General features: G+C 44.4%; 1 protein-coding gene across 2 annotated transcripts in view; it reads right to left on the reverse strand.

Annotated features, from left to right (window-relative positions):
• The window catches only part of RELL2 (RELT like 2), a 149,136-nt gene that overhangs the window by 47,036 nt on the left and 74,482 nt on the right, over positions 1-27,618 (reverse strand). For both annotated transcript variants that reach the window (XM_069763638.1, XM_069763639.1), the window contains exons 2-4: positions 11,031-11,238; positions 3,586-3,651; positions 683-746 (exon numbers count right to left, since the gene is read on the reverse strand). In XM_069763638.1, coding sequence (XP_069619739.1) covers positions 683-746; positions 3,586-3,651; positions 11,031-11,232 — 332 coding nt within the window. In that variant the 5' untranslated portion in view covers positions 11,233-11,238. The remainder of the gene's footprint in view (positions 1-682; positions 747-3,585; positions 3,652-11,030; positions 11,239-27,618) is intronic.

A 27,618-nucleotide genomic window follows, 5' to 3' on the forward strand; every position in this document is an offset into this window, starting at 1 on the left:
CGCCGTGATGTCATACCTCTCAGAGCAGGCCGTAACCTTTGTAGGCATATGTGTAGAGCCCTCCTGGGCCCAGCAAACCCGTGAGCCTCAGACCAGTGAGAGAGGTACGGGGGATTACAGCATGGCTGATGGTGATCCAAAGACACAACGAGGACCAGACAGGTAGCAGTGAGGAGTGGTGGGGCTGGAGAGGTGAGTATAAGGATTTTTTCACATTTTGATGGTCTTTAAGCTTCAGAAACATAGCAACCAGTAGCCGCCATCTTGCTGAATTAACATGGAATTGAATTACGAAAAGAATATACAGATTTTGATGAATGCAAATTTTGGTAAAGTTCAAGTAGAATTCAGTTCTGATCTCTGATTGTGATTTTACAGAATTGAAAAGTGCAGCTTGTCTGGAGCTGAGAGGGAGAGGAGCGGACTGGTATGTAAAGCATTAATGCTTCTCCTGCGCATACTTGGGCAAGGTCTAGGCAGACAGTAGTGGCCAAGCTCCATGGAAGCCAGCTGTACACTATAAAGATAAAAGCTCTTCAATGACAGTGAATAGAAAAAGCAAATCAATTGCAAACATGCTTACTTTCCTGCTGTCTCTTACTAATTAAAACAACTTAATAAATTGAGAAGACCCCTTTAATAGATACAACAATAAGCTAAATTATTGAAACTGTCTCCTTACCTGGGACCGATTTGAACATCCCCTTCAGTGTCCCCTAACATCTGCTTTAATGCCTCTGCATTTGCTAAAAAAATGAATACAACAAATTAAAATTTAATTTACAATCTTGAATCAGCATCACAAAAATCATCAATTAAAATACCCAGGGGCGGATTATCAGAGGGTCAATATGGGCGGTAGCCCAGGGCCCAGTGGTCTGGGGGGGCCCTGGGCTACCGCACAGATTGACCCTCTGATAAAAATCTGTGAATGCCGCCGCCGGCATTTATGTGCCCCCCCCGCCGTACCCGGTGGGCAGAGAGAGGGGGCCTGATCCCCCGCCGTACCCGGTGGACAGAGAGAGGGGGCCCGCATCGGGCCCCTTCTCATCTGCTCACCGGGCCCTTTCCGGCGCTGCGGCGGTGGTTTCCTATTGACGTGCGGGCGCGCTCCCGCACGTCAATAGTTAACAACAGCCGCCAGCCAATTGGAGGCTGGCGGCTGATGTCGGCCGCAGGCGCACACTTCGCCGGCGTCTGACGTCATTGTCAGTCGCCGGCGAGTGTGCTCTGCTGCAGGGAGCTCAGCGCTGGAGCGCGGACAGGTGAGGAGACTGCTTGTTTTTTTTTTTTTATAACGGTGGACACACTGAGGGCAATGCTGGAGGACACTGGGGCAGATGGCTGGAGGACACTGGGGCAGATGGCTGGAGGACACTGGGGCAGATTGCTGGAGGACACTGGGGCAATGCTGGAGGACACTGCGGCAATGCTGGAGGACACTGGGGCAGATTGCTGGAGGACACTGGGGCAGATTGCTGGAGGACACTGGGGCAGATTGCTGGAGGACACTGGGGCAATGCTGGAGGACACTGGGGCAGATTGCTGGAGGACACTGGGGCAGATGGCTGGAGGACACTGGGGCAGATTGCTGGAGGACACTGGGCCAATGCTGTAGGACACTGGGGCAGATTGCTGGAGGACACTGGGGCAATGCTGGAGGACACTGGGGCAGATTGCTGGAGGACACTGGGGCAGATTGCTGGAGGACACTGGAGCAATGCTGGAGGACACGGGCAATGCTGGAGGACACTGGGGCAATGCTGGAGGACACTGGGGCAATGCTGTAGGACACTGGGGCAGATTGCTGGAGGACACTGGGGCAATGCTGGAGGACACTGGGGCAGATTTCTGGAGGACACTGGGGCAGATTGCTGGAGGACACTGGAGCAATGCTGGAGGACACTGGGGCAATGCTGGAGGACACTGGGGCAATGCTGGAGGACACGGGCAGATTGCTGGAGGACACTGGGGCAGATTGCTGGAGGGCACTGGGGCAATGCTGGAGGACACTGGGGCAGATTGCTGGAAGACTCTGGGGCAGATTGCTGGAGGACACTGGAGCAATGCTGGAGGACACTGGGGCAGATAGCTGGAGGACACTGGGGCAGATAGCTGGAGGACACTGGGGCAGATAGCTGGAGGACACTGGGGCAGATAGCTGGAGGACACTGGGGCAGATTGCTGGAGGACACTGGGGCAGATTGCTGGAGGACACTGGGGCAGATTGCTGGACACACTGTCTGGGGGCAATGCTGGACACACTGGGGGCAATATGCTGGAGACACTGGGGCAGATTGCTGGACACTGGGGCAATATGCTGGACATACTGGGGCAGATTGCTGGACACACTGGGGGCAGGACTGGAGGCATGGGCAGAATGTAGACACGGGGCATGATTGGAGACACGGGGCAGAATGAAAGACATGGGGCAGGTTCGGATCATGGGGCAGGATGGATACGATGGAGACATATGGGGCAGGATGTGGAGATCATATGGGGTAGAATGGATACTCATGAGGGCAGGATGCGAGAACATATGGCTGGAACCAGGAATGAGACACACGGGGCCAGGATGTGGAATATTATTACCATAGGGGCTAATTAAGGGATATTATTACTGCAGTGATGTATTTATTTAATTTTTTGAGGACACTGTTTTAAATGGGGGTCGGTCCTGTTACTGTGCAGAGTGACACTATATCGCCTTTTTTTCTTCATGTGGTGTAATGTAGAAGTTGTGAAAAATTAAGTAATGTGTTCTACAAGCGGAGCTCGAGATAACTGTGTTATTTCCTGCAGAAACGAGTCCTGGCTGGAAGAAATGATGGCGGTCTGTGCTGGATGAAAGATGAAGGACTTCACCTAGAGACGTCACTGGTGAGTCAGTGTTACCTAAACACTGACACTATACACTGTATACTATATAGAGGTCCTGTGTATAATGTCACCAGTGATCTCTGTATTACCTCTACACAGACACTGCATACTAAGTACAGATCTCCTGTGAATACTGGCACTTATGGTGATAGTATTGTGTTGTTGTTTTTTACTGATCAGTATTGTAGTATTCAGTCACTATGTGGTGGTAATATGTGGTCTGGAAATGGTGTTGTGGTATTTGTCCCTTGTATGTGATATTTGGTCACCAAGTGGTGGTAATATGTGGTCTTGACATGGTGCGGTGGTATTTGTTCCTTGTATGTGATATTATTCGATCACTGTGGTTGTAATTTGTGGTCTGGTCATGTTGCGGTGGTATTTGTTCCTTGTATGTGATATTATTGGTCAAAATATACCTAAATTGTATTGCAGATTCTACCAAATATTTAATAGGTTACAGTAGAGTAGGGCCCGGCCATGTTTCTGGAATAATCTGGTTCGGGTATATCATGACCCCCCGTCACATGACCCCCCCGTCACATGACCCCCCCGTCACATGACCCCCCGTCACATGACCCCCGTCACATGACCCCCGTCACATGACCCCCGTCACATGACCCCCGTCACATGACCGGGGGGGCCCACAGTGTCTGAACAGCCCGGGGCCCTGGCTACCCTTAATCCACCCCTGAAAATACCCACCTTCATTTTGAATAATGCACTTGACTATACGTTCCACAGTATCTTCATTAGACATCTCTTCTGTAACTGCATAAAAGAAGAAAAATCAATACAGCTGCAATAAAATATGTACAAAGCTTTATGCTGTAACAAGCCTTTATTGGTCTAACTACATTTGGTTCACCAGCCACTAATATGGCTGTAGTCAGTGCCAGTTCTTCATTTCTTTATCTACATTCCCACTCCACAGTACTAAAACATACAGTGCCTTGCGAAAGTATTCGGCCCCCTGGAACTTTTCAACCATTTCCCACATATCATGCTTCAAACATAAAGATACCAAATGTAAATTTTTGGTGAAGAATCAACTACAAGTGGAACACAATTGTGAAGTTGAACGAAATGTATTGGTTATTTAAAATTTTTGTGGAAAATCAAAAACTGAAAAGGGGTGTGCAATATTATTCAGCCCCTTTAACTTAATACTCTGTTGTGCCACCTTTTGCTGCGATTACAGCTGCAAGTCGCTTGGGGTAGGTCTCTATCAGTTTTGTACATCGAGAGGCTGAAATTCTTGCCCATTCTTCCTCGGCATTCAGCTAGAGCCCAGTGAGGTTTGATGGAGATCGTTTCTGAACAGCAGTTTTCAGCTCTTTCCACAGATTTTCGATTGGATTGAGGTCTGGACTTTGACTTGGCCATTCTAACACCTGGATACGTTTATTGGTGAACCATTCCATTGCAGATTTGTCTTTATGTTTGGGATCATTGTCTTGTTGGAAGACAAATCTCCGTCCCAGTCTCAGGTTTTTTGCAGACTCACAACAGGTTTTCTTCAAGAATGGTCCTGTATTTGGCTCCATCCATCTTCCCATCAATTTTAACCATCTTCCCTGTCCCTGCTGAAGAAAAGCAGGCCCAAACCATGATGCTGCCACTACCATGTTTGACAGTGGGGATGGTGTGTTCAGGGTGATGAGCTGTGTTGCCTTTACGCCAAACATATCGTTTGGCATTGTTGCCAAAAAGTTCGATTTTGGTTTCATCTGACCAGAGCACCTTCTTCCACATGTTTGGTGTGTCTCCAATGTGGCTTGTTACAAACATTAAACAACACTTTTTATGGATATCTTTGAGAAATGGCTTTCTTCTTGCCACTCTTCCATAAAGGCCAGATTTGGGCAGTGCAGGACTGATTGTTGTCCTATGGACAGACTGTCCCACCTCAGCTGTAGAGCTCGGCTGTTCATCCAGAGTGATCATGGGCCTCTTGGCTGCATCTCTGATCAGTCTTCTGATACTCCTTCCATTTCAATATGATCGCTTGCACAGTGCTCCTTGGGATGTTTAAAGTTTTGGAAATCATTTTGTATCCAAATGCGGCTTTAAACGTCTCTACAACAGTATCATGGACCTGCCTGTTGTGTTACTTGGTCTTCATGATGCTCTCTGTGCTTCAAACAGAACCCTGAGACTATCACAGAGCAGGTGCATTTATACGGAGACTTGATTACACACAGGTGGATTATATGTATCATCATTTCCGGGTTCTCCGGTTTCCTCCCACATTCCAAAGACATACTGATAGGGATTCTAGATTGTGAGCCCCATCGGGGACAGTGATGATAATGTGTGCAAAACTGTAAAGCGCTGCGGAATATGTTAGCACTATATAAAAATAAAAGATTATTATTATTATTATCATTAGGCATTTAGGACAACATTGGATCATTCAGAGATCCACAATGAACTTCTTAAATTTCCACAAAAATTTAAAATAAACAATACATTTTTTTCAACTTCACAATTGTGTTCCACTTGTTGTTCATTCTTTACCAAAAATTTACCTTTTGTATCTTTATGTTTGAAGCGTGATATGTGGGAAAAGGTTGAAAAGTTCAAGGGGGCCGAATACATTTGCAAGGCACTGGACAATGAAGTTAAAGGAGGCCGAATACTTTCGCAAGGCAACATGTGCCACCCTGTTTTTAAATGGACCAAAAGAAATTGGACAATTGACTCCAAGGCTATTTCATGGACAGGTGTGGGCAATCCCTTCGTTATGTCATTCTCAATTAAGCAGATAAAAGGCCTGGAGTTGATTTGAGGTGTGGTGCTGCATTTGGAAGGTTTTGCTGTGAAGTAAACATGCAGTCAAAGGAGCTCTCCATGCAGGTGAAACAAGCCATCCTTAAGCTGTGAAAACAGAAAAAACAAATCCGAGAAATTGCTACAATTTTAGGAGTGGCAAAATCTACACTTTGATACATCCTGAGAAAGAAAGAAAGAAAGCACTGGTGAACTCATCAATACAAAAAGACCTGGGTTCCCACGGAAGACAACAGTGGTGGATGATCGCAGAATAATCTCAATGGTGAAGAGAAACCCCTTCACAACAGCCAACCAAGTGAACAACACTCTCCAGGAGGTCGGCGTATCAATATCCAAATCTACCATAAAGAGAAGACTGCATTAAAGTAAATGCAGAGGGTTCACTGCACGGTGCAAGCCACTCATAAGCATCAAGAATTAAAAGGCTAGACTGGACTTTGCTAAAAAACATCTAAAAAAGGCAGCACAGTTCTGGAAGAACATTCTTTGGACAGATGAAACCAAGATCAACCCCTACCAGAATGATGGAAAGAGAAAAGTATGGCGAAGGCGTGGTACAGCTCATGATCCAAAGCATACCGCATCATCTGTAAAACCCGGAGGCAATGTGATGGCTTGGGCATGCATGGCTGCCAGTGGCACTGGGTCACTAGTGTTTATTGATGATGTGACACAGGACAGAAGCAGCCGAATGAATTCTGAGGTATTCAGAGCCATACTGTGTGCTCAGATCCAGCCAAATAGAGCCAAACTGATTGGTCGTCGTTTCATACTACAGATGGACAATGACCCAAAATATAAAGCCAAAGCAACCCAGGAGTTTATTAAAGCAAAGAAGTGGAATATTCTTGAATGGCCAAGTCAGTCAAGTGATCTCAACCCAATTGAGCATGCATTTCACTTGTTAAAGACTAAACTTCAGACAGAAAGGCCCACAAACAAACAGCAACTGAAAACCACCGCAGTGAAGACCTGGCAGAGCATCAAAAAGGAGGAAACACAGCGTCTGGTGATGTCCATGAGTTCAAGACTTCAGGCAGTCATTGCCAACAAAGGGTTTTCAACCAAGTACTAGAAATGAATTTTTTTTTTTTAAATTATTGAATCTGTCTAATTACTTTTGGTCCCTTTAAAAACAGGGTGGCACATGTTAAGGAGCTGAAACTCCTAAACCCTTCATCCAATTTTAATGTGGATACCCTCAAATGAAAGCTGAAAGTCTGAACTTCAACTGCATCTGAATTGTTTTGTTTCAAATTCATTGTGGTAATGTCTAGAACCAAAATCAGAAAAATGTTGTCTCTGTCCAAATATATATGGACATAACTGTAATTGCTAGATAATTTAATATATGGACTAATTAACTAAAATGGCACTTTTATTGGAAAAAGTGATGGATGTATCTATCTCTTTTGGATAACAGAGAGGCATTTTGCTATAAAGAAGACATATTGGTAGCTGTATCCAGATAGCTAACGCCTTTTAATACATTGCACAGACTATGAAAAACTAGGCCCTTATTGAGAGGTATCAATGACCTGAAAGTGTACTTCCCAACTGTCCTGGATCCAACAGGAATGTCCTGAATTGGGCGAGCTGTTCCTGTAGGTCAAGAATATGCCCTGAGTAGTGATGAGCGAATGTGCTTGGATAATGTCTTATCTAATTATGCTCAGTCGTTATTCGAGTATCTTGGTCGTGCTCGTATATTATGTTTGAGTCCCTGTGGCTGCATGATTTGCAGCTGTTAGACAGCGTGAACACATGCAATGATTGCCTGCTTGTTAGAGAATCCCCAGTTGTGTTGTGGTTGTCTAACAGCCGCAAATCATGCAGCCTTGGGGAATCGAACATAATATATGAGCACTCCTAAGATACTTGGATAACACCCAAGCATGCTTGAATAAGATGTCATCCGAGCACGTTCGCTCATCACTAGTCCTGACTTCACCTTTGTGACCAGCAGCAGGGCAATGTCTCCTAGCTATACCGTCTCACTGAATGAACACGCTTTACGTAGGACTTTGTAGTGACTGTTCATCAGTTCCTCCTCCAACTCGCTTGGGGAAAAGTTACAGCATTTCTTATCTGTCTGTGCTCTGTACATTCAATCAACTAATTTCTGCACTTTTTTGTCTTGCCTAGGATTAAAACCCCAAAACTCTTGCATGGAAGGCTGCAGCTTCACAATGCAATGATCAGATTACTTACAGTGAACAGTAATTGGCATAAAAAGCTGTGATTTTTTTTTTACACTAAATGTATGGAAATTTACACGTTTGGCAAAATAGCACAAAAAAATCTCAACTTGGGAACCTGATGTAGAAATGAAAAAAAAAAATCTGACTTATACAAATATGAAAGAATGAACAAAAACTAAATATGTAAGTCCTAACCATCACCCTGATACATCAGTCCTGGATGTCCAAGGCGGTCTGCTGAATGTCTATCACTGCCAATATGCTCACTTTACACTAACTCTGCGCAGCACCATACTGATCCCCAATATGACCCGGTATCTTCACTCAAGGTATGAGGACCCACAGCGTACTTTTCTTCCTCTCCCTTTAGAAGACAGAAGGATCAGAACTGATGCAGGGTTAGTTGACAAGAGCCATTGAACTCAGTGATTTCTTGCAGTGGTCACATGAGTTACAGACATGACCTCACTACTGGAGCCTGTAAACATAGCCCGTAGCAGTAGCAGAGAGCCAGGGGAGGTGAATTATGCTGATTACATTTATTTTGACATAGGCACGATGATGGTGTAACTTAAAGCAAAACCTCTTTAAAAAGTTAACTGTGAAAAAAGGGTATTATCAGATGCTGCTCTCTGCTCTTGGTCCACAACAGTTTATGACCTTGAAAGATGACCCGGTGTCATGATCTGTACTTTTGCCCTGTCCTGTATTTGAATTATATGCCATTTGATGTATGTAACTGTTCTCTTGTTAGCTGTAATTTATGTATTTTCTTGTGCTGGGAGTTCACCTGTAACAATATGTCTCCTTCCCCCAATACTTGCAGCCCTAAGCTATAATGTAATTAAGCTTTGTCAACACCACTAGTGGAGGAATAGCCATTCTTCCTCACAGCAGGTGGCTAGTCATATATACATACTAGATAGACTAAGTGGAGCCCACCAGTCTAGAATCTTCTGGTGGACCCAACCATTGAATAGAAGGTGTGACCCCTACCCCCCTTCATGGGCGGATCCCAGGAGCTCAGTCAATCCATTCTTATTTTTGAGATCAGATGTGAGTTGATCCTTAAAGGAGAAGGAGTGGGGATTCTTAGCTGAGGCAAGACCCCACGTCCATCTGTGACTGCGGAAGCGAACGGGGCGAGACTTGAGCTGAGGACATATCTCGTCATTCGTGAGATTGTTTTGGGATCCCTTGGACTCATGTGGACTATTGCTTTGTTAGCTGGCACAAGGATTATCGGGAGGTGCCCCCGAATCTGTTCTGTTGGACTCGTGGAAGGACTATTGTTTCATTTATCGAGTGCGGGATTACTGGAAAGCACCTCCAGATCTGTTTCTTTACTTGGACTTATTGTGGACTTCTCGTGGACTTGAAGGACATTATGGATATTTGATGTTCTATGCTCCCCGCTTTAATAAATCTCGTTGGATCGTCCCTCGGCCTGTTGTCCCTTCCTGCTCTGCCGTACACCCCGTCACACCCGGGCCAGAGACAAACAGTAAGGAAAGGATCTGAGAGCAGAGGAGAGCACTGTGGAGTCACCCAGAGGCAGAGAGGAGTTCTGAGAAGATAGCCAGGGGCATAGAAAATGCAGAGGAGCCAACTTAAGGCAATGAGCAACAAAAAGCAGAAAACCCAAGGGCAGAGAGAAATGCAGAGGAGCCACCTGAAGGCAAAGAGCAACACTGAGCAAATAACCTGAGGGCAGAGATAAATGCAGAGGATCCACCTGAAGGCAAAGAGCAACACTGAGAAGATAACCTGAGGGCAGAGAGAAATGCCATGGAGCCACTTAAAGGCAAAGAGCAACACTGAGGAGATAACCTGAGGGCAGAGAGAAATGCTGAGGAGTAGATTTGAAGCAAAGAGCAACACTGAGCAGATGTGCGTCCTGCTAATCTCTAGTTGGCACCTGTGGATTTTTTTTTGTTCCTTGATTCACAGTTGCAGCCGCCAGAACTTTCTCATCTTTATGTACCTTCACTACACGACATCTGGCTTTTTAGTGTCTGTAAGGCCATGTTCACATATTGCAGATACACTGTGCTTTTTATTTTCTGCAGGATCCACACCAAACTACACAATAAAAAATATTTTCCCCCTCATTTGATGTGTTTCTGGTGCAGATGTGAAGCCACATTTTAATGTGCTTCTATAGGAAAGAAAGTCTTTGATTCTGCACTCAAAAAAAAATAACTGCAGTTTTTACATGTGCTTTTCTTATGCTCCACATAGCAGACAAGAAAATTAAAAAAAAAAAAAACACCAAAACCGCAGAGTTCGGCAGCGTCTTTTGACCACAGGCCTAGCAGTTTTCATGAAATGACATCTACGGTACTTTGCTTGAGCAGTTAAACAGCAGAATTTTTGAGCAAAAAAAGCAGCAGAAAATGTGCAGCAATTAGGCTACATGTGAACAAGGTCTAAATTTTGAAGCAAAGTGGATGTGGTTCCATGAAATATTTGCCCTCTGTAGACGATGCTGAACTTCTTAAAAAAAATAAACGCAGAAAAATAAAAGTAGTTGGATTTTTAAGCGCACAATCAAAATACTTACGTCAAGCTCCCGGCAGTGATCACGGGGGCACAGCTCATGTGACCACATGATCGCCTTGACATAAGTTTACGTCATAGGTCGTGAACACCTTTCTGAACATGACATAAACTTACATCAAAGGTCATGAAGGGGTTATTGCATAAGTATTGGGCGACAGCACAGCTGCTAGTCATAGTTAATGGGGCGAACAGTACTGGGATACAATGTTAGCATGCCTCCCATTTGTCTATAAACTAGCTTACTGGACAATAACCCTGTAGGTTCCCAGGATCAGTGTTTGTTCAGGTTTTCACGCAGCTGAATTTCCACACGAATCCCGCACCTCAGCTCACTTGCGTTTTTTATGCCTTTTTGACTCATGCATTTTTGTCTTAATGACGTTGGTTGACATACAAGCAGCAGAGTAAACAGGAAGTTGCCCAAAGCAAAGAGTTCACTTTGCATCTGTACTATCTACGCTATGGATCCTCTCTTTTGGTAAAGCAGTTATTATATTGTAGAAAATACTGATTAGAATTAAGAGACATTAGGAGACCAAATTATCTAGAAAACAATCTCCTGCAATGTTATCATCAACATATTAATCTTACTGTCTTGTTCATTATTTGCGACATCCTTTATCTCATAGTCTTCCTCAGGGAACGTCCGACACCTGTAGCCTTTCTTCTTAAGGATATGGCAGATCAGGAAACCTAAAAGCCCTGTGATGAAGAAGACCAGAACCAGTAGGAAGAGCATGTAAGGACTCTGCTGTGGAGGTCCTTTTCCATCTTCTGTACCGTTTTCCTCCATTTTGATCTGTTACAAAAAGAAAGTTGTTAATGAAGTACGTAATTGTTACTAGTTTCTATTGACTATATACATATTCCACACCACGGTACAGAGACTGCCTGTACTCATGTCAGTCCTAATCTAAGTGTCGAAAGGAAAAAACACTATGGCTAATTTTATTGAAAACCAATTAACTATCAGTATGTTTTTACTGAGTGAAAACTCAATAGAGAAACAAGAGAGAACCCACTAAAACATGTATAAGGACATACCCAATCCAAATAGATGTTGCCATTTAGTGCATTTGAACCCAGTATACCAATGGTAATCAATGACTGCGTATTTGTCAGAGCAGAAAGCGTATACACTGAGATCCACCATAGGACATTGTAAGTGGAAATTGTGTAATGCCTCATTCCTCCTGCGAAGGCAGTACAGGAGAACAGAATGGAAGTACAGGAGACCTGAAGACCTTCTTTTTAATTCCCTTAAACAAATTACTCTCTACTTGTACTTTAAGGGATACTCCTTTTTTAGTAAGATGCCTTGCTGATCGCAAGAATTCCCCCTGATCTCAGGAATGGGGTTCTGAAATTCCCTGTTGAAATATTGGAATAGAGTGTTGGCCACACGTGTGCCACTGCCCATCCATTGTCCGTAGGACTGCCAGTGATAGCTGAATACAGCATTTGGATTATTTTGGTGGGGCCCATAGCTCCTGAAAATAGATGGGGATGATATTTTTGTTTATTAAAAATCAATACACCTGTTTTGCAAAAAAAAAGCTACATAACAGACATTCTGTTTGTAGGGTCTCATGCCATGCCCCATGCAGACAATTTTGACAACCTTGTAAAATACATGTTGCTTATAGGATTGTTCAATACTGTAACTACACATGTACAGTACACACCAAAAGTTTGGACACACCTTCTCATTTAAAGATTTTTCTGTATTTTCATGACTATGAAAATTGTACATTCACACTGAAGGCATCAAAACTATGAATTAACACATGTGGAATTAATATATAACAAAAAAGTGTGAAAGAACTGAAATTATGTCTTATATTCTAGGTTCTTCAAAGTAGCCACCTTTTGCTTTGATGACTGCTTTGCACACTCTTGGAATTCTCTTGATGAGCTTCAAGAGGTAGTCACTGGAAATGGTCTTCCAACAATCTTGAAGGAGGCCCTTTTGCCTTCACTCTGCGGTCCAGCTCACCCCAAACCATCTCGATTGGGTTCAGGTCTGGTGACTGTGGAGACCAGGTCATCTGGTGTAGCACCCCATCACTCTCCTTCTTGGTCAAATAGCCCTAACACAGCCTGGAGGTGTGTTTGGGGTCATTGTCCTATTGAAAAATAAATGATGGTCCAACTAAACACAAACCGGATGGAATAGCATGCCGCTGCAATATGCCTTGGTAGCCATGCTGGTTCAGTATGCCTTCAATTGTGAATAAATCCCCAACAGTGTCACCAGCAAAGCACCCCCACACCATCATACCTCCTCCTCCATGCTTCACGGTGGGAACCAGGCATGTAGAGTCCATCCGTTCACCTTTTCTGCGTCGCACAAAGACATTTGGTCTCATCAGACCAAAGCACAGATTTCCACTGGTCTAATGTTCATTCCTTGTGTTCTTTAGCCCAAACAAGTCTCTTCTGCTTGTTGCCTGTCCTTAGCAGTGGTTTCCTAGCAGCTATTTTACCAAAAAGGCCTGCTGGACAAAGTCTCCTCTTAACAGTTGTAGAGATGTGTCTGCTGCTAGAACTTTGTGTGACATTGACCTGGTCTCTAATCTGAGCTGATGTTAACCTGCAATTTCTGAGACTGGTGACTCGGATAAACTTATCCTCAGAAGCAGAGGTGACTCTTGGTCTTCCTTTTCTGGGGCGGTCCTCATGTGAGCCAGTTTCTTTGTAGCGCTTGATGGTTTTTGCCACTGCACTTGAGGACACTTTCAAAGTTTTCCCAATCTGTCAGACTGACTGACCTTCATTTCTTAAAGTAATGATGGCCACTCGTTTTTCTTTACTTAGCTGCTTTTTTCTTGCCATAATACAAATTCTAACAGTCTATTCAGTAGGACTATCGGCTGTGTATCCACCAGACCTCTGCACAACACAACTGATGGTCCCAACCCAATTTATAAGGCAAGAAATACCACTTATTAAACCTGACAGGGCACACCTGCGAAGTGAAAACCATTCCCGGTGACTACCTCTTGAAGCTCATCACGACAATGCCAAGAGTGTGCAAAGCAGTCATCAAAGCAAAAGGTGGCTACTTTGAAGAACCTCGAATATGAGACATAATTTCAGTTGTTTCACACTTTTTTGTTAAGTACATAATTCCACATGTGTTCATTCAAGCTATGTGCACACGTTCAGGATTTCTTGCAGAAAATTCCTGAGAATTCCGGACATTTTCTGCAAGAAATCCGCAAGAAAACCGCATGCGTTTTTGCCGCGATTTTGCCGTGGTTTTTTCCGGACACTTCCCAATGCATTTTGGAGTGGGAAATCCGCAAAAAAAACGGAAAATTAATGAACATGCTGCGTTTTTTGCCGCGATGCGTTTTTTTCGCGGAAAAAAACGCATCATGTGCACAAAACATGTGGAATTCATTCTAAATGATGGGATGCTTATTGTATGCGGTTTTTTTGCAGTTTTATAGCGTTTTTATGGGGAAAAACCGCGAAAAAACCGCAACGTGTGAACACAGCCTCAAAGTTTTGATGCCTTCAGTGTGAATGTACAATTTTCATATTCATGAAAATACAGAAAAATCTTTAAATGAGAAGGTGTGTCCAAACTTTTGGTCTGTACTGTATACTGTGGATATAAAAAAATCTACACAGCCCTGTTAAAAAGGTTTTTTTTTAATGTAAAAAGATTATACCAAGGCTAATCATTTCAGAACTTTGCCCTTTAATGTCAGCCATAATCTGTACAAATCCATTGAGAAACACATTTTAATCATTTCGAAGAGGAAGATAAAAATTAAAAAACTATAATTAAATATTTGCATAAGTGTGAACACCCTCTTATAATTGGGGATGTTGTTGCATTCGCATTATAAACTCATGATAAACAGTAGTCAGTACTCAGGTGCCATCATTTACAATGATTCTGATTAACCCCATATAAAGGATAGCTGTTCTAGTAGGATTTTCCTGACATTTTCTAAGATGAATTGTACAGCAAAAGCCATGGTGCGTAAACAACTTACAACACAGCAAAGGGATCAAATTTTTGAAAGCTATGTCAGGAAACGTGTACAAATAAAAATTCCAAGGCATCAGATATGCCATGGATAACTATCACCAAAAAAGATGGTCACCAAGAAGTGGCTTAAATTTAGCACAACAGTAAAATTACCTAGAACTAGATGTCCCTCAAAAATTGATAAAAAGACGAATGGACAACAGCAACATTAAAGTATTTTCTGGCAAGTACTGAATGTGTACTGTATGTGATAATCTCCAGCATTCTTCATATATCGGGCCTGTGGGATAGGGTGTCAAGAAAGAAGTCTTCTCTTACGAAGAAAAAAATCCAAGTTTGACTATGTTTTGCCAAAACCTGCATCAAGTCTGCCAAAAGTATGTGGGAAAATGTGTTATGGTCTGATGAGACCAGGGTTGAATTTTTTGGCCATAAAGCCAAAAGCTACGTTTGGCATAAAGCCAGCACTGCACATCACCAAAAGAACATCATACCTAAAGGGAAGCATGATGGATTCAGCACATTATGCTTTAGAGCATTTTTATTGGCATCTGGAACTGCGGCTTTCTTCAGAGTAGAGAGAAGTATGAACAGTTACTAATGTCAGTCAATTTTGCAAGAAAACTTTCAGGCTGCTGAAGATGAAGAGGAATTTCACCTTTCAGCACAACAACAACCCTAAGCATACCTCCAAATCAACAAAGAATGGCTTAGCCTAAAGTAGATCAACGTTTTGGAATTGGCTCAGCCAGAACCCAGACCTAAATCTGTGGGTTGACCAGAAGAGGGGAGAGAGCTGTTCACAGGAAATGCCCTTGCTAGCTGACAGACTGGGGGCACTATTGTAAGGAAGAGTGGGCAATGATTGTCCATTCCAGATATGCCATGCTGATGGGCTTCTACATAAAAAAAAAAAAAAAAAAAAACAATGCTGTCATAAATTCAAAGGATACTTCAACAAGGTGTTAGAGGCTAATGTGTCCGCATGCATAATCTTAGCCACTGGCGCACCAGTATTAATATCTTCAGACCTGCACAATATTTGGAGAATATATAGGAATTTGTGGAGAGGTTTTCATCTATAATAAATACCATGGAAACAGATATAAGGTAAAATTGTCTGGAGAGATGAGCAGAAATTCTGTCACTGATGGCACAGAACTGCAAAATAATCTGGAAGCTGAAGGTACTTTAGTTTAAGGTTTTATTTCTTATTTGTGCAAGTCCTGTGTTTAAAATTATTATTTTTTATACTTGAATTAGGGTTTATCTTCTTTTATGTAAATGTAAACCATCTGATAATCCAGCACTTAAAAGGATTAAAGGACTAACTGTGCTGCCATATGGGTGATCTTCATAATACAACATCTGATGGACCCATAAGCTTTTATGGATGACATATCTTTAATGACCAGGTCTATTTAAAGGAATATTCACATCTCAAACATTTTGGAATACAACCATAAATGTCTACTAGATGTGGGTCATAGAGGTAGGACTTCATCTATTTCAGGAATTGGGCCAGGTCTAGAGAGCAACTCAGGGAAGACCTGCATCTATCTTAAAGCGAACATGTCACCAGATCTCATCTCCAGAGATCATGGTGCCGAGATCTCCATCTGCGCATGCGCCACCCCCGGCAGCCATTTTCCCGGAGTCCATCACATAGTAAACCATGTAAGTGCGGGGGCTCTAGGCTTTCACATAATGTCGGCAGAGCCCCCACACCACCGAACACCCTCAGCGGTGTGCCGCACATCCGAACACCCCCTCATCCCAGCCTGCAGCAACGCTCCACTCTTGCCTCCTTCAGCAGCAACCCTGGGGCCCGGTACGATAAGGTATAGCTGCATTATAAAATGCACCCCGATTTTCCCCCAAAATTTTTGGGGAAAAAAGTGTGTCTTATAATCCGAAAAATACGGTATGTCAAAATCATACAATGTGATTTTCAGTTTTTTTTTAAATTTTAGATTCTGTCTCTCACAGTTGAAGTGTAGCTATGATAAAAATTACAGATCTTTCCATTCTTTGTAGGTGGGAAAACTTACAAAATCGACAGTGTACCAAATATTTATTTTCCCCACTGTATGTGCAAAATTGTGAAAATAGGACAATTGAGACCTTGAGATTATCAAAAGCAAATGCATTAAATTCTCAATGATGTTAGGTAAACAGATATTGCTTATGGAAATCCACAGAAGTAAACTACAATCGTGTTATTGGTTAACAATTAAAATTAACTCTGAACGTAAACCAGAGATGCTTGTAAATTTGACTGGAATTTCTCCATTTTAATTCTCACTCTATATTGTAGCATATTAAAAAAACACAGGCTATCCTGTGCTAACCTGTCCTTTAAAAATTACGTTATGACTATTTTTTTTCCTGTGGCCTCTTCCATCCACTGATTATGTTATCTCTGTTGACCATATAGTAGGCATGGCCAAAGCCAAAGTATAAGTCCCACCCTAGGTAAAAAAATAAAAAAAATGATTAACAGTATGAAGTCTTAGATTAATTTTGACAGCAATTAGCTATAGTAACTGATATGTAGTATGTGAGTAACTGTACAGGACATACTGATGGCTTTACCATCCATTATTCAAAGAAAGCTACCAATTATAGCATCCTACTAGTCTGACAGGTACCCAAAATTAAACGTTGTGTGTTTGGATAGTTGCCAGGTAGTTGCTTTTCAAGATCATCTTCACTGTCTTAAATAGGTCTATTTTTGAATATATACAGTAAATAAAAATATACATACAGTGGGGAAAAAAAGTATTTAGTCAGCCACCAATTGTGCAAGTTCTCGCACTTAAAAAAGCGAGAGAGGCCTGTAATTGACATCATAGGTAGACCACAACTATGAGAGTCAAAACTGAGAAAACAAATCCAGAAAATCACCTTGTCTGATTTGGCAAGATTTATTTTGCTAATTATGGTAGAAAATAATTATTTGGTCACCTAAAAACATGCAAGATTGCTGGATCTCACAGTCCTGTAACTTTTTTAAGAGGCTCCTCTGTCCTCCACTCATTACCTGCAGTAATGGCACCTGTTTGAACTTGTTATCGGTATAAAAGACACCTGCCCACAACCTCAAACAGTCATGCTCCAAACTCCACTATGGTGAAGACCAAAGAGCTGTTAAAGGACACCAGAAGGAAAATTGTAGGCCTGTACCAGGTTGGAAAGACTGAGTCTGCAATAGGAAAGTACATGTCCGGGCCCGTCTGAAGTTTGCTAGGGAGCACTTGGATTATCCAGAAGAGTACTGGGAGAATGTCATATGGTCTGATGAAACCAAAGTAGAACTGTTTGGTAGAAACAAAACTTGTGTTTGGAGGATACGATGCCGAGTAGCATCGGACAGGAGCGGTATAGCAGCAAGAGATAGCGCAGCAATAAAAGCTAAGCAGAGCAGAACCACAAGGAATATGGAGAGGAGCTGCAGCAAGGGATTACTGCAGCCGCAGAAGCTAAGCAGAGCAGAGCCACAAGAAATGTGGAGAGGAGCTGCAGCAAGAGATTACGGCAGCCGCAGAAGCTAAGCAGAGCAGAGCCACAAGGAATGTGGAAAGGAGCTGCAGCAAGAGATTACTGCAGAAGCTTAAGCAGAGTAGAACCGCAAGGAATGTGGAGAGGAGCTGCAGCAAGAGATTACTGCAGTAGCAGAGCAGAACGGAGCAGAACTGCAGGAGTGCGGAGGAGAGGTAAAGCCACAAAGCTACAGAGCAGGCAGAGCTGCAAGAGTGCAGAGCAAAAGCAGACTGAGAACACAAGGAAAGACAAAGCAGGGAAGGAAGCCACAGACAAGGAGACCGAGATAAGACTAAGTACAGACAAGGCAATGGAACAAGACACCACGACAAAGACACAGGGACCAGGATATTCTGCCTCCTGGAGGGCGGGCAACAAGATCAAGGCAAGGAGAAAAACCTCCAGAGAGGGAGTAACACAGAGCAAGGCCTGGCAAACTCAGAAGCTAAACACAAACTGAGCTAACACATTGCACAGGCCCAGTCCACAGGGTGGAGCTGTACTATATACAGGAGGCCTCCTGGTAATTGGTCAGGAACAGATTACACAGGTGCACCTGATTCCTATAAGAACCAGAGAGTTCAGGCGCCGCCCCCCTATACACACAGCCAGGAAGCATGCAGAGGGCAGAGGCACAGAATTTGGAGCTGGCAAGAAACAGAAACCACATCATGGCCTGGAGCAGTGGGTAAGATAGTGTAAGAGATGAGAGGCCATGCCGTGATGCCAGCAGAGTTGTTACAGTACCTGTTCTGTCGCCGTCATACAATTTGTTCATATCTTTATTTATCTGTGATGCTTTGGCTCCCTCTAGTGGTCAGACTTATGTTGGCAGTCCTATTTTCTGTTTCTGGTATTTTCCATGTTTGATTCTCCTCCTCCTTTGCAATGCATTATGGTAGCTCAGCCTCCATTTCCCTCCATTTTTCCTTTCACTTTCTTCAGTTTGCCTTCAAGGAAAGACGCTTCACTTCATCCCCCTTGCGATTGCATTGCCGGTATGTCTTTATGCTTTCTGTAGATATTTCTGCTCTATTTTAGCCTAGTTTAACCAGTTGTACTCCCAGTTCAGTTACTAGCTTTCTAAATGTTATGCATAATGTACATCACGTGTAGTATGTATCTGTTCTATACCATGCACTGATTCTATGTATATCATTGTTCACAGTTTCACCGCATCAATATACCACTACGTTTAATAAAGCACAGACTCAACCACAGTCTCCTTATTGGACCCCGGTATAGCGGTTTAGCTGACTGTATAGCTACGTGAGCCTGCCTTATTTAGTGAGGACAGAACAGTGAAACGGCAACCATCCAACTAGTGGGATTCAAGTCACCGGCTACACAGAGACTGAATACAGCTGCAGCAATCTCTGCACAGCCAAGCACTTTCCCAAGACACCATGTCTCACAAATGACATAGGGCAAGATCTGTTACTTCCGTCTCCTCAAAGACAACATCCATCAGCAGCGCGGTCGCCATTGCCCGCGCAAATGCTGAAGCCGCCAAAATACGAGCGAGCTTTGCTGACCAAGAGATGCAACTTAAATTAGAAAAAGCATGCCTAGATGACGAAGAGAGAAGGTTGCGCTTAGAGAGAGACGAGCAAGAGAGAAGGTCACGCTTAGAGAGAGACGAGCAAGAGAGAAGAATGCAGTTAGAGAGAGCCGACCAAGAGAGAAGAATGCAGTTAGAGAGAGCCGACCAAGAGAGAAGAATGCAGTTAGAGAAGGCACACGTGGATGCCACCTTAGATAGCCTAGCAGCAAAAAGGGAAGCTGCCGCAGTCCTCGCCGAAGCAGAATCGCTAGAAGCCGCGCAAAATCCCAAGCTGCATAGCCAAAGCAGTATGTCGAGTCTGGAGTTCCCACTGCAAGACTCACCACAACGCACATGTCAGTATGTTAATGAACTTCCTGATCCAAACTATAACCCTGAACCAGTACCAAAACCAGAATACGACACCTCCAGCGAAGTGAGCGAGAGTCGTCATGAGGCTCAGGACAGAAACAAACTCGAAAATGTGAGGCAAAACAACTCTGCTAATGACTACCTTGCCCCTCACCAGGTAACCAACGTGAATCACCCTGCTGACACACCGTACATCAGGCCGAAGCAATACGACACCGGCTGGCGCCACCCTGAGGACACTAACAGGTACGAACGCACCTCACATCATTATCAGGGCAACCCATCACCAGTATACTCTGCTGACAACCGGTTCACAACAGAATTTGCCAAGTTCTTCACACGACGTGAACTGGTTGCCAAGGGACTCATGAAATTCACTGACCGAGCTGAAGGTTACAGAGCTTGGAAAGCTTCCTTCCAAAATGTCATTAGAGACTTGGGGCTACAACACAGGGAAGAGATAGACCTGTTAGTCAAATACCTGGGAGAAGAGTCAGTCAAACACGCAGTAAGGATCAGAGACATTAATATAAACCGCCCTGAGACTGGCCTCAAAGAGATCTGGAAAAGGCTGGATGAGTGTTACGGCTCAGCAGAAGTAATAGAAAGAGCCTTGTTCAAAAGAATCGATGACTTTCCTAAAATATCTAACAAAGGTCTCCAGAAACTTAGAGAGCTAAGCGACTTGCTAAAGGAAGTCCAAGTTGCCAAATACGAGGACGACCTACAGGGACTTGCATTTCTCGACACAGCCAGAGGTGTTAATCCTATAGTCCAGAAGTTGCCCTACAATCTACAGGAGAGGTGGCTCACACATGGTTCCACGTACAAATACAAAAACAGCGTTCCATTCCCTCCCTTCTCCGTTTTTGTAGACTTCATACACCAACAAGCGAGAATTAGAAACGATCCCAGCTTTGACTTTGTAATACCATATGCCACACCATCACCACCTGCAAATCCACGCAGAACATCTGTGGCAGTACACAAGACTTTCTTCTTCAGATTCTAATTACAGGTCTGCTGGCTGCTCCCAATCAGAGACAAAGGTGCAGGACCCTGACAAGCAGTGCCCACTTCATCAGAAGCCTCATCCTCTCCTGAAATGCAGAGCCTTCAGAGGAAAATCTATGCCAGATCGCAGAAGCTTCCTAAAAGAAAACGGTATCTGCTACAAGTGCTGCTCGTCCACAGCTCATCTCGCCAAGGATTGCAAGGTCAGTGTAAAATGCACAGAATGTGGCACCACAGATCATAACACTGCTCTACACCCTGGCCCAGCTCCATGGAGTACACAAAACACGCCAGCTGACAGTGAGCATGGCAGGGAGGAAAGGAGCACTGATACAGCTACGCCAGAGATCACTTCACAATGTACCGAGGTCTGCAAAGGGACAATAGACAGTAGGTCCTGTTCAAAAATATGCCTCGTCAAAGTATACCCGAAGGGCCATAGAGCCCAAGCTGTAAGACTGTATGCTATCTTGGATGATCAAAGTAATCGATCCTTGGCTAGATCAACGTTCTTTGACCTATTCAACATCAAAGGGCCAAGCACTCCCTACTCCTTAAAGACGTGTGCAGGTACTTTGACAACAGCAGGCAGGAAAGCTACTGACTACCAGATCGAGTATTTAGATGGACAATTCTGCCTACCGCTACCTACGATCATCGAATGTAACCAGATCCCAGACAACAGATCTGAAATCCCTACACCAGATGTAGCAATCCATCACACTCACTTAAAACGAATAGCACACCTTATACCGGAACTCGACCATCAGGCCCAGATAATTCTGCTGTTGGGGAGAGATATCCTGCAGGTTCATAAAGTGAGACGTCATATCAATGGACTCCACAATGCTCCCTATGCCCAAAGACTAGACCTAGGATGGGTCCTAATTGGCAATGTATGCTTGGGACGCATGCACGCCCCATCTTCTGTGACAAGCATGCTGACAAATACATTGGAGAAAGGACGTCCATCTCTGTTTCAACATTGTAACAATGAGTTCCATGTCAGGGAACTGCCACACAGCATCCAACTACCTGATCATTTAATAGACTTTACTCACGACAGCAGTATAGTGTCAGGAAGCTATGAGGATCAGTTAGGGTGCACAGTCTTCCAGAGAACTAAGCAGGACAACCAAGTGGCAATGTCGGTAGAGGACAAGTTGTTCTTAGAGGTAATGGACAAGGGACTCGTTAAAGATGAGACCAACAGCTGGGTCGCACCTCTTCCCTTCAAAACCCACAGACCACGTCTACCGAACAACAGAAATTAGGCATTACAACGTTTCTCCTCTCTCAAACGTAATCTGCAAAAGAAACCAGAGATGAAAGATCACTTTTTCTCCTTCATGTCAAAGATTTTTGAAAACTGTCACGCAGAACTAGCTCCCACTCTCAAAGACTCTGAAGAATGCTGGTTCCTACCCATGTTCGGAGTATACCACCCTAAAAAACCAGGCCAGATCAGAGTCGTGTTTGATTCCAGTGCTAAATTTAATGATGTCTCCCTGAATGACGTTCTACTGACAGTACCAGACCTCAATAACAAACTACTGGGTGTACTTATGCGCTTCCGTAAGGATTCCATTGCCTTCATCCAGCAAATGTTCCATTGTTTCCTTGTGAGAGAGAGAGACAGGAAAGTCCTAAGATTCTTCTGGTACAGAGACAATGATCCTACTAAAGAAGTCACGGAGTATCGCATGAGAGTGCACATCTTTGGCAACAGTCCTTCCCCTGCAGTCGCCATTTACGGACTCAAAAGGTCGGCTCAGGAAGGAGAAGCAGAATACGGAGCAGATGTCAGACAATTCATAGAAAAGGACTTTTATGTCAACAACTGTCTAAAAGCCATGCCTTCAAATGAGACTGCCATCAGTCCTCTCAGGAGAGCCCAAGACATGCTTGCCTGCTCGAACCTTAGGCTTCATAAAATAGCCTCAAACAGTCAAGAACTCATGGAAGCATTCCCTTCTCAGGACCTATGTAATGGTCTCAGAGACCTGGACCTGGGGTCAGACCCCGCACCAATGCAACGCAGCCTCGGGCTTCTCTGGAATCTACAGACACTTTCACATTTCAGGTCAGCCAGGAAGAAAGGCCTTTCACATGTAGAGGCGTCCTGTCTACCATCAACAGTCTGTACGATCCCTTGGGTTTCGCAGCTCCTGTTACTATACAAGGCAAGGCCCTACTAAGAGACTTAACTAGGGAAACATCTAACTGGGATGCACCTCTGCCACCTGATAAGAGGATCCAGTGGGAAGAGTGGAAGAACTCATTAGCGGCACTCTCCAACCTGCATGTGCCAAGACCATACACCCCTGTGCCATCTACTGAGATACAGAGCCAAAGACTGTACGTATTTGCAGATGCTTCTGTCAAAGCAATTGCCGCTGTTGCCTACCTCAAAACTGTAGACTCTAAATGTCAGTGCCACATTGGTTTCATTATGGGAAAGGCCAAACTCGCACCACAACCAGAGCACACTATACCCAGGTTAGAGCTTTGTGCCGCAGTCTTAGCCGTTGAGTTAGCGGAGTTCATCGCATCTGAAATGGATATCGACCTGACACAGGCCAAGTTCTACTCAGACAGCAAAGTAGTCCTGGGATATATCCACAACGAAACCAGGCGATTCTACGTTTATGTCAATAACAGAGTGCTATGAATCAGGAGATCAGTTCACCCACAGCAGTGGCATTACATACCCACAGACCAGAATCCCGCAGATCATGCAACTAGAGCAGTTGACGCAAGTCGACTAGGAAGCACAACATGGCTCTCTGGACCAAAACTATTGTACATTGAGGAATGTTTTCCAGACACCTTTGAACTAGTAGGAGAGGACTCAGATGCTGAAATCCGCCCTCAGGTGTCTACACTACATACAATGACCTCTGTTATCCAGCTCGGATCTTGCAGGTTCAACAGATTCTCAAGTTGGAAGTCACTTACTCGAGCCATTACCTGCCTGACTCATATAGCTCGCTCATTCAGGACCACCAGAACTTGTGGCACAGAAAAATGTAAAGGATGGCATCTTTGTAAAAATACTTACGTTACCTCCGACTTAGAGTTCTCTAGAAATCACATCATCCTCACTGTTCAAAGAGAAACCTACTTTGCAGAAATCCAATGTCTTATTAACAAAGCGCCAATACCAGTGAGCAGTGTATTGAGAAAACTCGACCCATTCATCGACAACAGCGGCCTACTGAGAGTAGGAGGCCGACTCAAAGAAGCTGAGATGGAGTTTGTGGAGAAATTCCCTCTTATACTTCCTGGAAAATGTCATGTTGCCTACCTAATCGTACAACATTACCACAATCTGGTCAAGCACCAAGGAAGACTATTTACAGAAGGAGCCATCAGATCTGCTGGCGTGTGGATCATCGGTGCAAAAAGACTCATCAGTAGTGTCATCTACAAATGTATTACCTGCCGTAAGCTTCGTGGTTCAACTCAAACCCAAAAGATGGCTGACCTACCAGCAGACAGACTCAGCCCAGACCCTCCTTTTACTAGCGTTGGTCTCGATGTGTTTGGGCCTTGGTCAGTTGTTACACTTCGTACTGGAGGCGGCCAAGCCAATAGTAAACATTGGGCAGTCATGTTCACTTGCATGTCAATCAGAGCCGTCCACATAGAGGTCATCGAGTCCCTTGACACGTCAAGCTTCATCAAAGCCTTAAGACGTTTTATTGCCATCCGTGGTCCTATCAAGCACATACGTTCAGACAGAGGTACTAACTTCGTTGGTGCAGCAAAGGAACTAGGAATACCTTCAAATCTAAATGATAAGACTCTCGAGAGGTTCCTCAGTGACCAAGGTTGCACATGGTCATTCAACTCACCTCACTCTTCACATATGGGAGGATCTTGGGAACGAATGATTGGTCTAGTACGGAGAATTCTTGACTCCACTCTTCTTCAAGAAGGAGCAGCGAGGCTTACCCACGAAAGCCTAATCACCTTCATGGCTGAAGCTGCAGCTATAATTAATGCAAGACCCCTGGTTCCAGTTCCTAACGACCCTGAGGAGCCCTTGTTATTGACTCCAGCTACTCTACTTACCCAGAAAACGGGACTGTCCAGTGCCCCTCCAGGAGGATTTGACGCGAAGGACCTCTACAAGCGCCAATGGAGACAGGTACAAAGTCTTGCAAATACTTTCTGGGACAGGTGGCGCAAACAATATTTGTCTACCCTGCAGCCACATACAGAGTGGCAATCTACTAAACCTAATCTGAACATAGGTGACCTTGTTCTTGTGAAAGACTGTCAGATTCATCGGAACCAGTGGCCACTTGGTCTAGTTACCGCAACATTCCCGAGCAAGGACGGCAATGTCCGCAAAGTTGAACTAAGGATGACCAAAGGGAATGAACCTAAGACATTTTTCAGACCGGTATCTGAACTGGTCCTATTGTTGCCTTCGGAAGAAAGGAGTAGTGACATCCGTTGATGTCAGACGGGGAGTGTTCTGTCTCCGTCATACAATTTGTTCATATCTTTATTTATCTGTGATGTTTTGGCTCCCTCTAGCGGTCAGAGTTATGTTGGCAGACCTATTTTCTGTTTCTGGTATTTTCCATGTTTGATTCTCCTCCTCCTTTGCAACGCATTATGGTAGCTCAGCCTCCATTTCCCTCCATTTTTCCTTTCACTTTCTTCAGTTTACCTTCAAGGAAAGACGCTTCACTTCATCCCCCTTGCGATTGCATTGCCGTTATGTCTTTATGCTTTCTGTAGATATTTCTGCTCTATTTTAGCCTAGTTTAACCAGTTGTACTCTCAGTTCAGTTACTAGCTTTCTAAATGTTATGCATAATGTAAAGCACAGACTCAACCACAGTCTCCTTATTGGACCCCGGTATAGCGGTTTAGCTGACTGTATAGCTACATGAGCCTGCCTTATTTAGTGAGGACAGAACAGTACCCCCCCCCCCTTTACGGCCCCTCTTCTTCAAGCCCGCCAGAATAACTTGCAGAAGAAGGATAGGAGCACACATAGTCAGAGCCAACATGACATCTTCAGGGTAGAATAAGGCAGGCGGGTCACCGGGAATCTCAGAAAACAAAGTCTCTTGGTGCTCAACAGGGTTAGCTTCCACAATGAGCTGGACCACCTCCTCCAGGTACATAGGTAACAGGGACTTGAATGCTGCTGTTTTGAAATCTTCACCAGCCGGCCACAAGGATGCTGAAGGTATCCACATAGGAACCATCTTCTGCCCGTTATCCAGAAGAAATCGTCCAAACGGCGGGGATGTTCCAAGGAACGGATTACAGGTATAGTCGTTGGAGATGTGTGGAGAGATCGACACCGCTTCCCCAACTTCGGTGACGTTAGCACACCTTGACTTGACAACTAACTGTTTACTGGTATAGTCGCTGGAGATGTGTGGAGACATAGTCACCGTTTCCCCATCTTCGGTGACGTTAGCACACCTTGACTCGACGACTAACTGTTTACTGGTATAGTCGCTGGAGATGTGTGGAGACATCGTCACCATTTCCCAATCTTCGGTGACGTCAGCACACCTTGACTCGACGACTAGCAGACCAGCTGAAGAAGATGACACTGCTGAGTGTCTTTCACGCATGGGAACCAAGCACTTCTGAAGACTGGGTAAGTTCAAACAAAGCACTTTACTGGAACTCTTGACCAGAGCGGGTGGTAGAGTCCTTGGCTCAGAATGACCCATGGGCACAACAGACAGCATACGGAAAACAAACTTCTTCGTGTATAAGACTCCAACTTGGAGCTGTAGTTGTCCTTGTAGGACTAGACTGCCCTTTAGCAGGGCTCGGCCATTAACAGGCAACACCACAACAGGTTCTGGAGCTGTACAACGGAGACCATACACCGACTCCGTATGACAGGCGGCTTAAACACACCAAAGCTCCCAGAAGGCAGAGAAATAGTCATTAACTTTGATGGAGAGGAAGTACTCTTGCCAGGGACAGCCTCTCCTACTGGCCCAGGGTTTTCGAGTACAGGCTTCACAGGGCAAAGACCATCTGAATGTTCTTTACAACCACAGGGATACCGTATTTCTATCTCCGCACCAGATTCAAGCTGCAGATTTGCCAGCCCCCTCTTATTAGACCTATTGGATCTTGCTCGGGTGACTGCTTTGGCAGGTTGTGGAACAGATGAGTCTTGGACGGTCATGGACTGAAGTGACGGTTTACCCACAGGTTTCTTTCGTCTGGACTGTCTCTGTGAGCTTGGAGGGGAAGACTTTTCAGGAGACGCAGAAGAAGGCACATCGAAGACTTTACGGAAGGCCACCAGGAAGGCCTCCAAGTCCGTGATGATGGGATCCCCTGCTTCAAAGAGGGGGTTGATCCATTCCAAAGCATCTCCTGCTAGGTAGGACATTATGTATGCCACCTTGAACAGATCAGAGGGGAAATCGGAAGCATACCATTCAAAGTTCAGCATACAATGCTCCAGGAACACAAGGCACAGTTTTGGATCCCCATAGTACCTTGGCGGATCCACAGGAGCTTGCTTTTCATAGGCCAGAAGTTTATAAAAGATAGCATCAGAGACAATGATTGGTGCATCTTACTCTGAGAGTGAAAGAACATGGGACTCAGTGGGAACCATGGCCTGTGCAAACTGTCACGCTCACGCCCTGACTGGTGGGCGTGAGCTCGGGGGGGTTGTGGCCCCACTGTGCTACAAA

This window comes from Ranitomeya imitator, chromosome 4, assembly GCF_032444005.1.
Source record: "Ranitomeya imitator isolate aRanImi1 chromosome 4, aRanImi1.pri, whole genome shotgun sequence".
NCBI classification, from domain to species: Eukaryota; Metazoa; Chordata; class Amphibia; order Anura; family Dendrobatidae; genus Ranitomeya; species Ranitomeya imitator.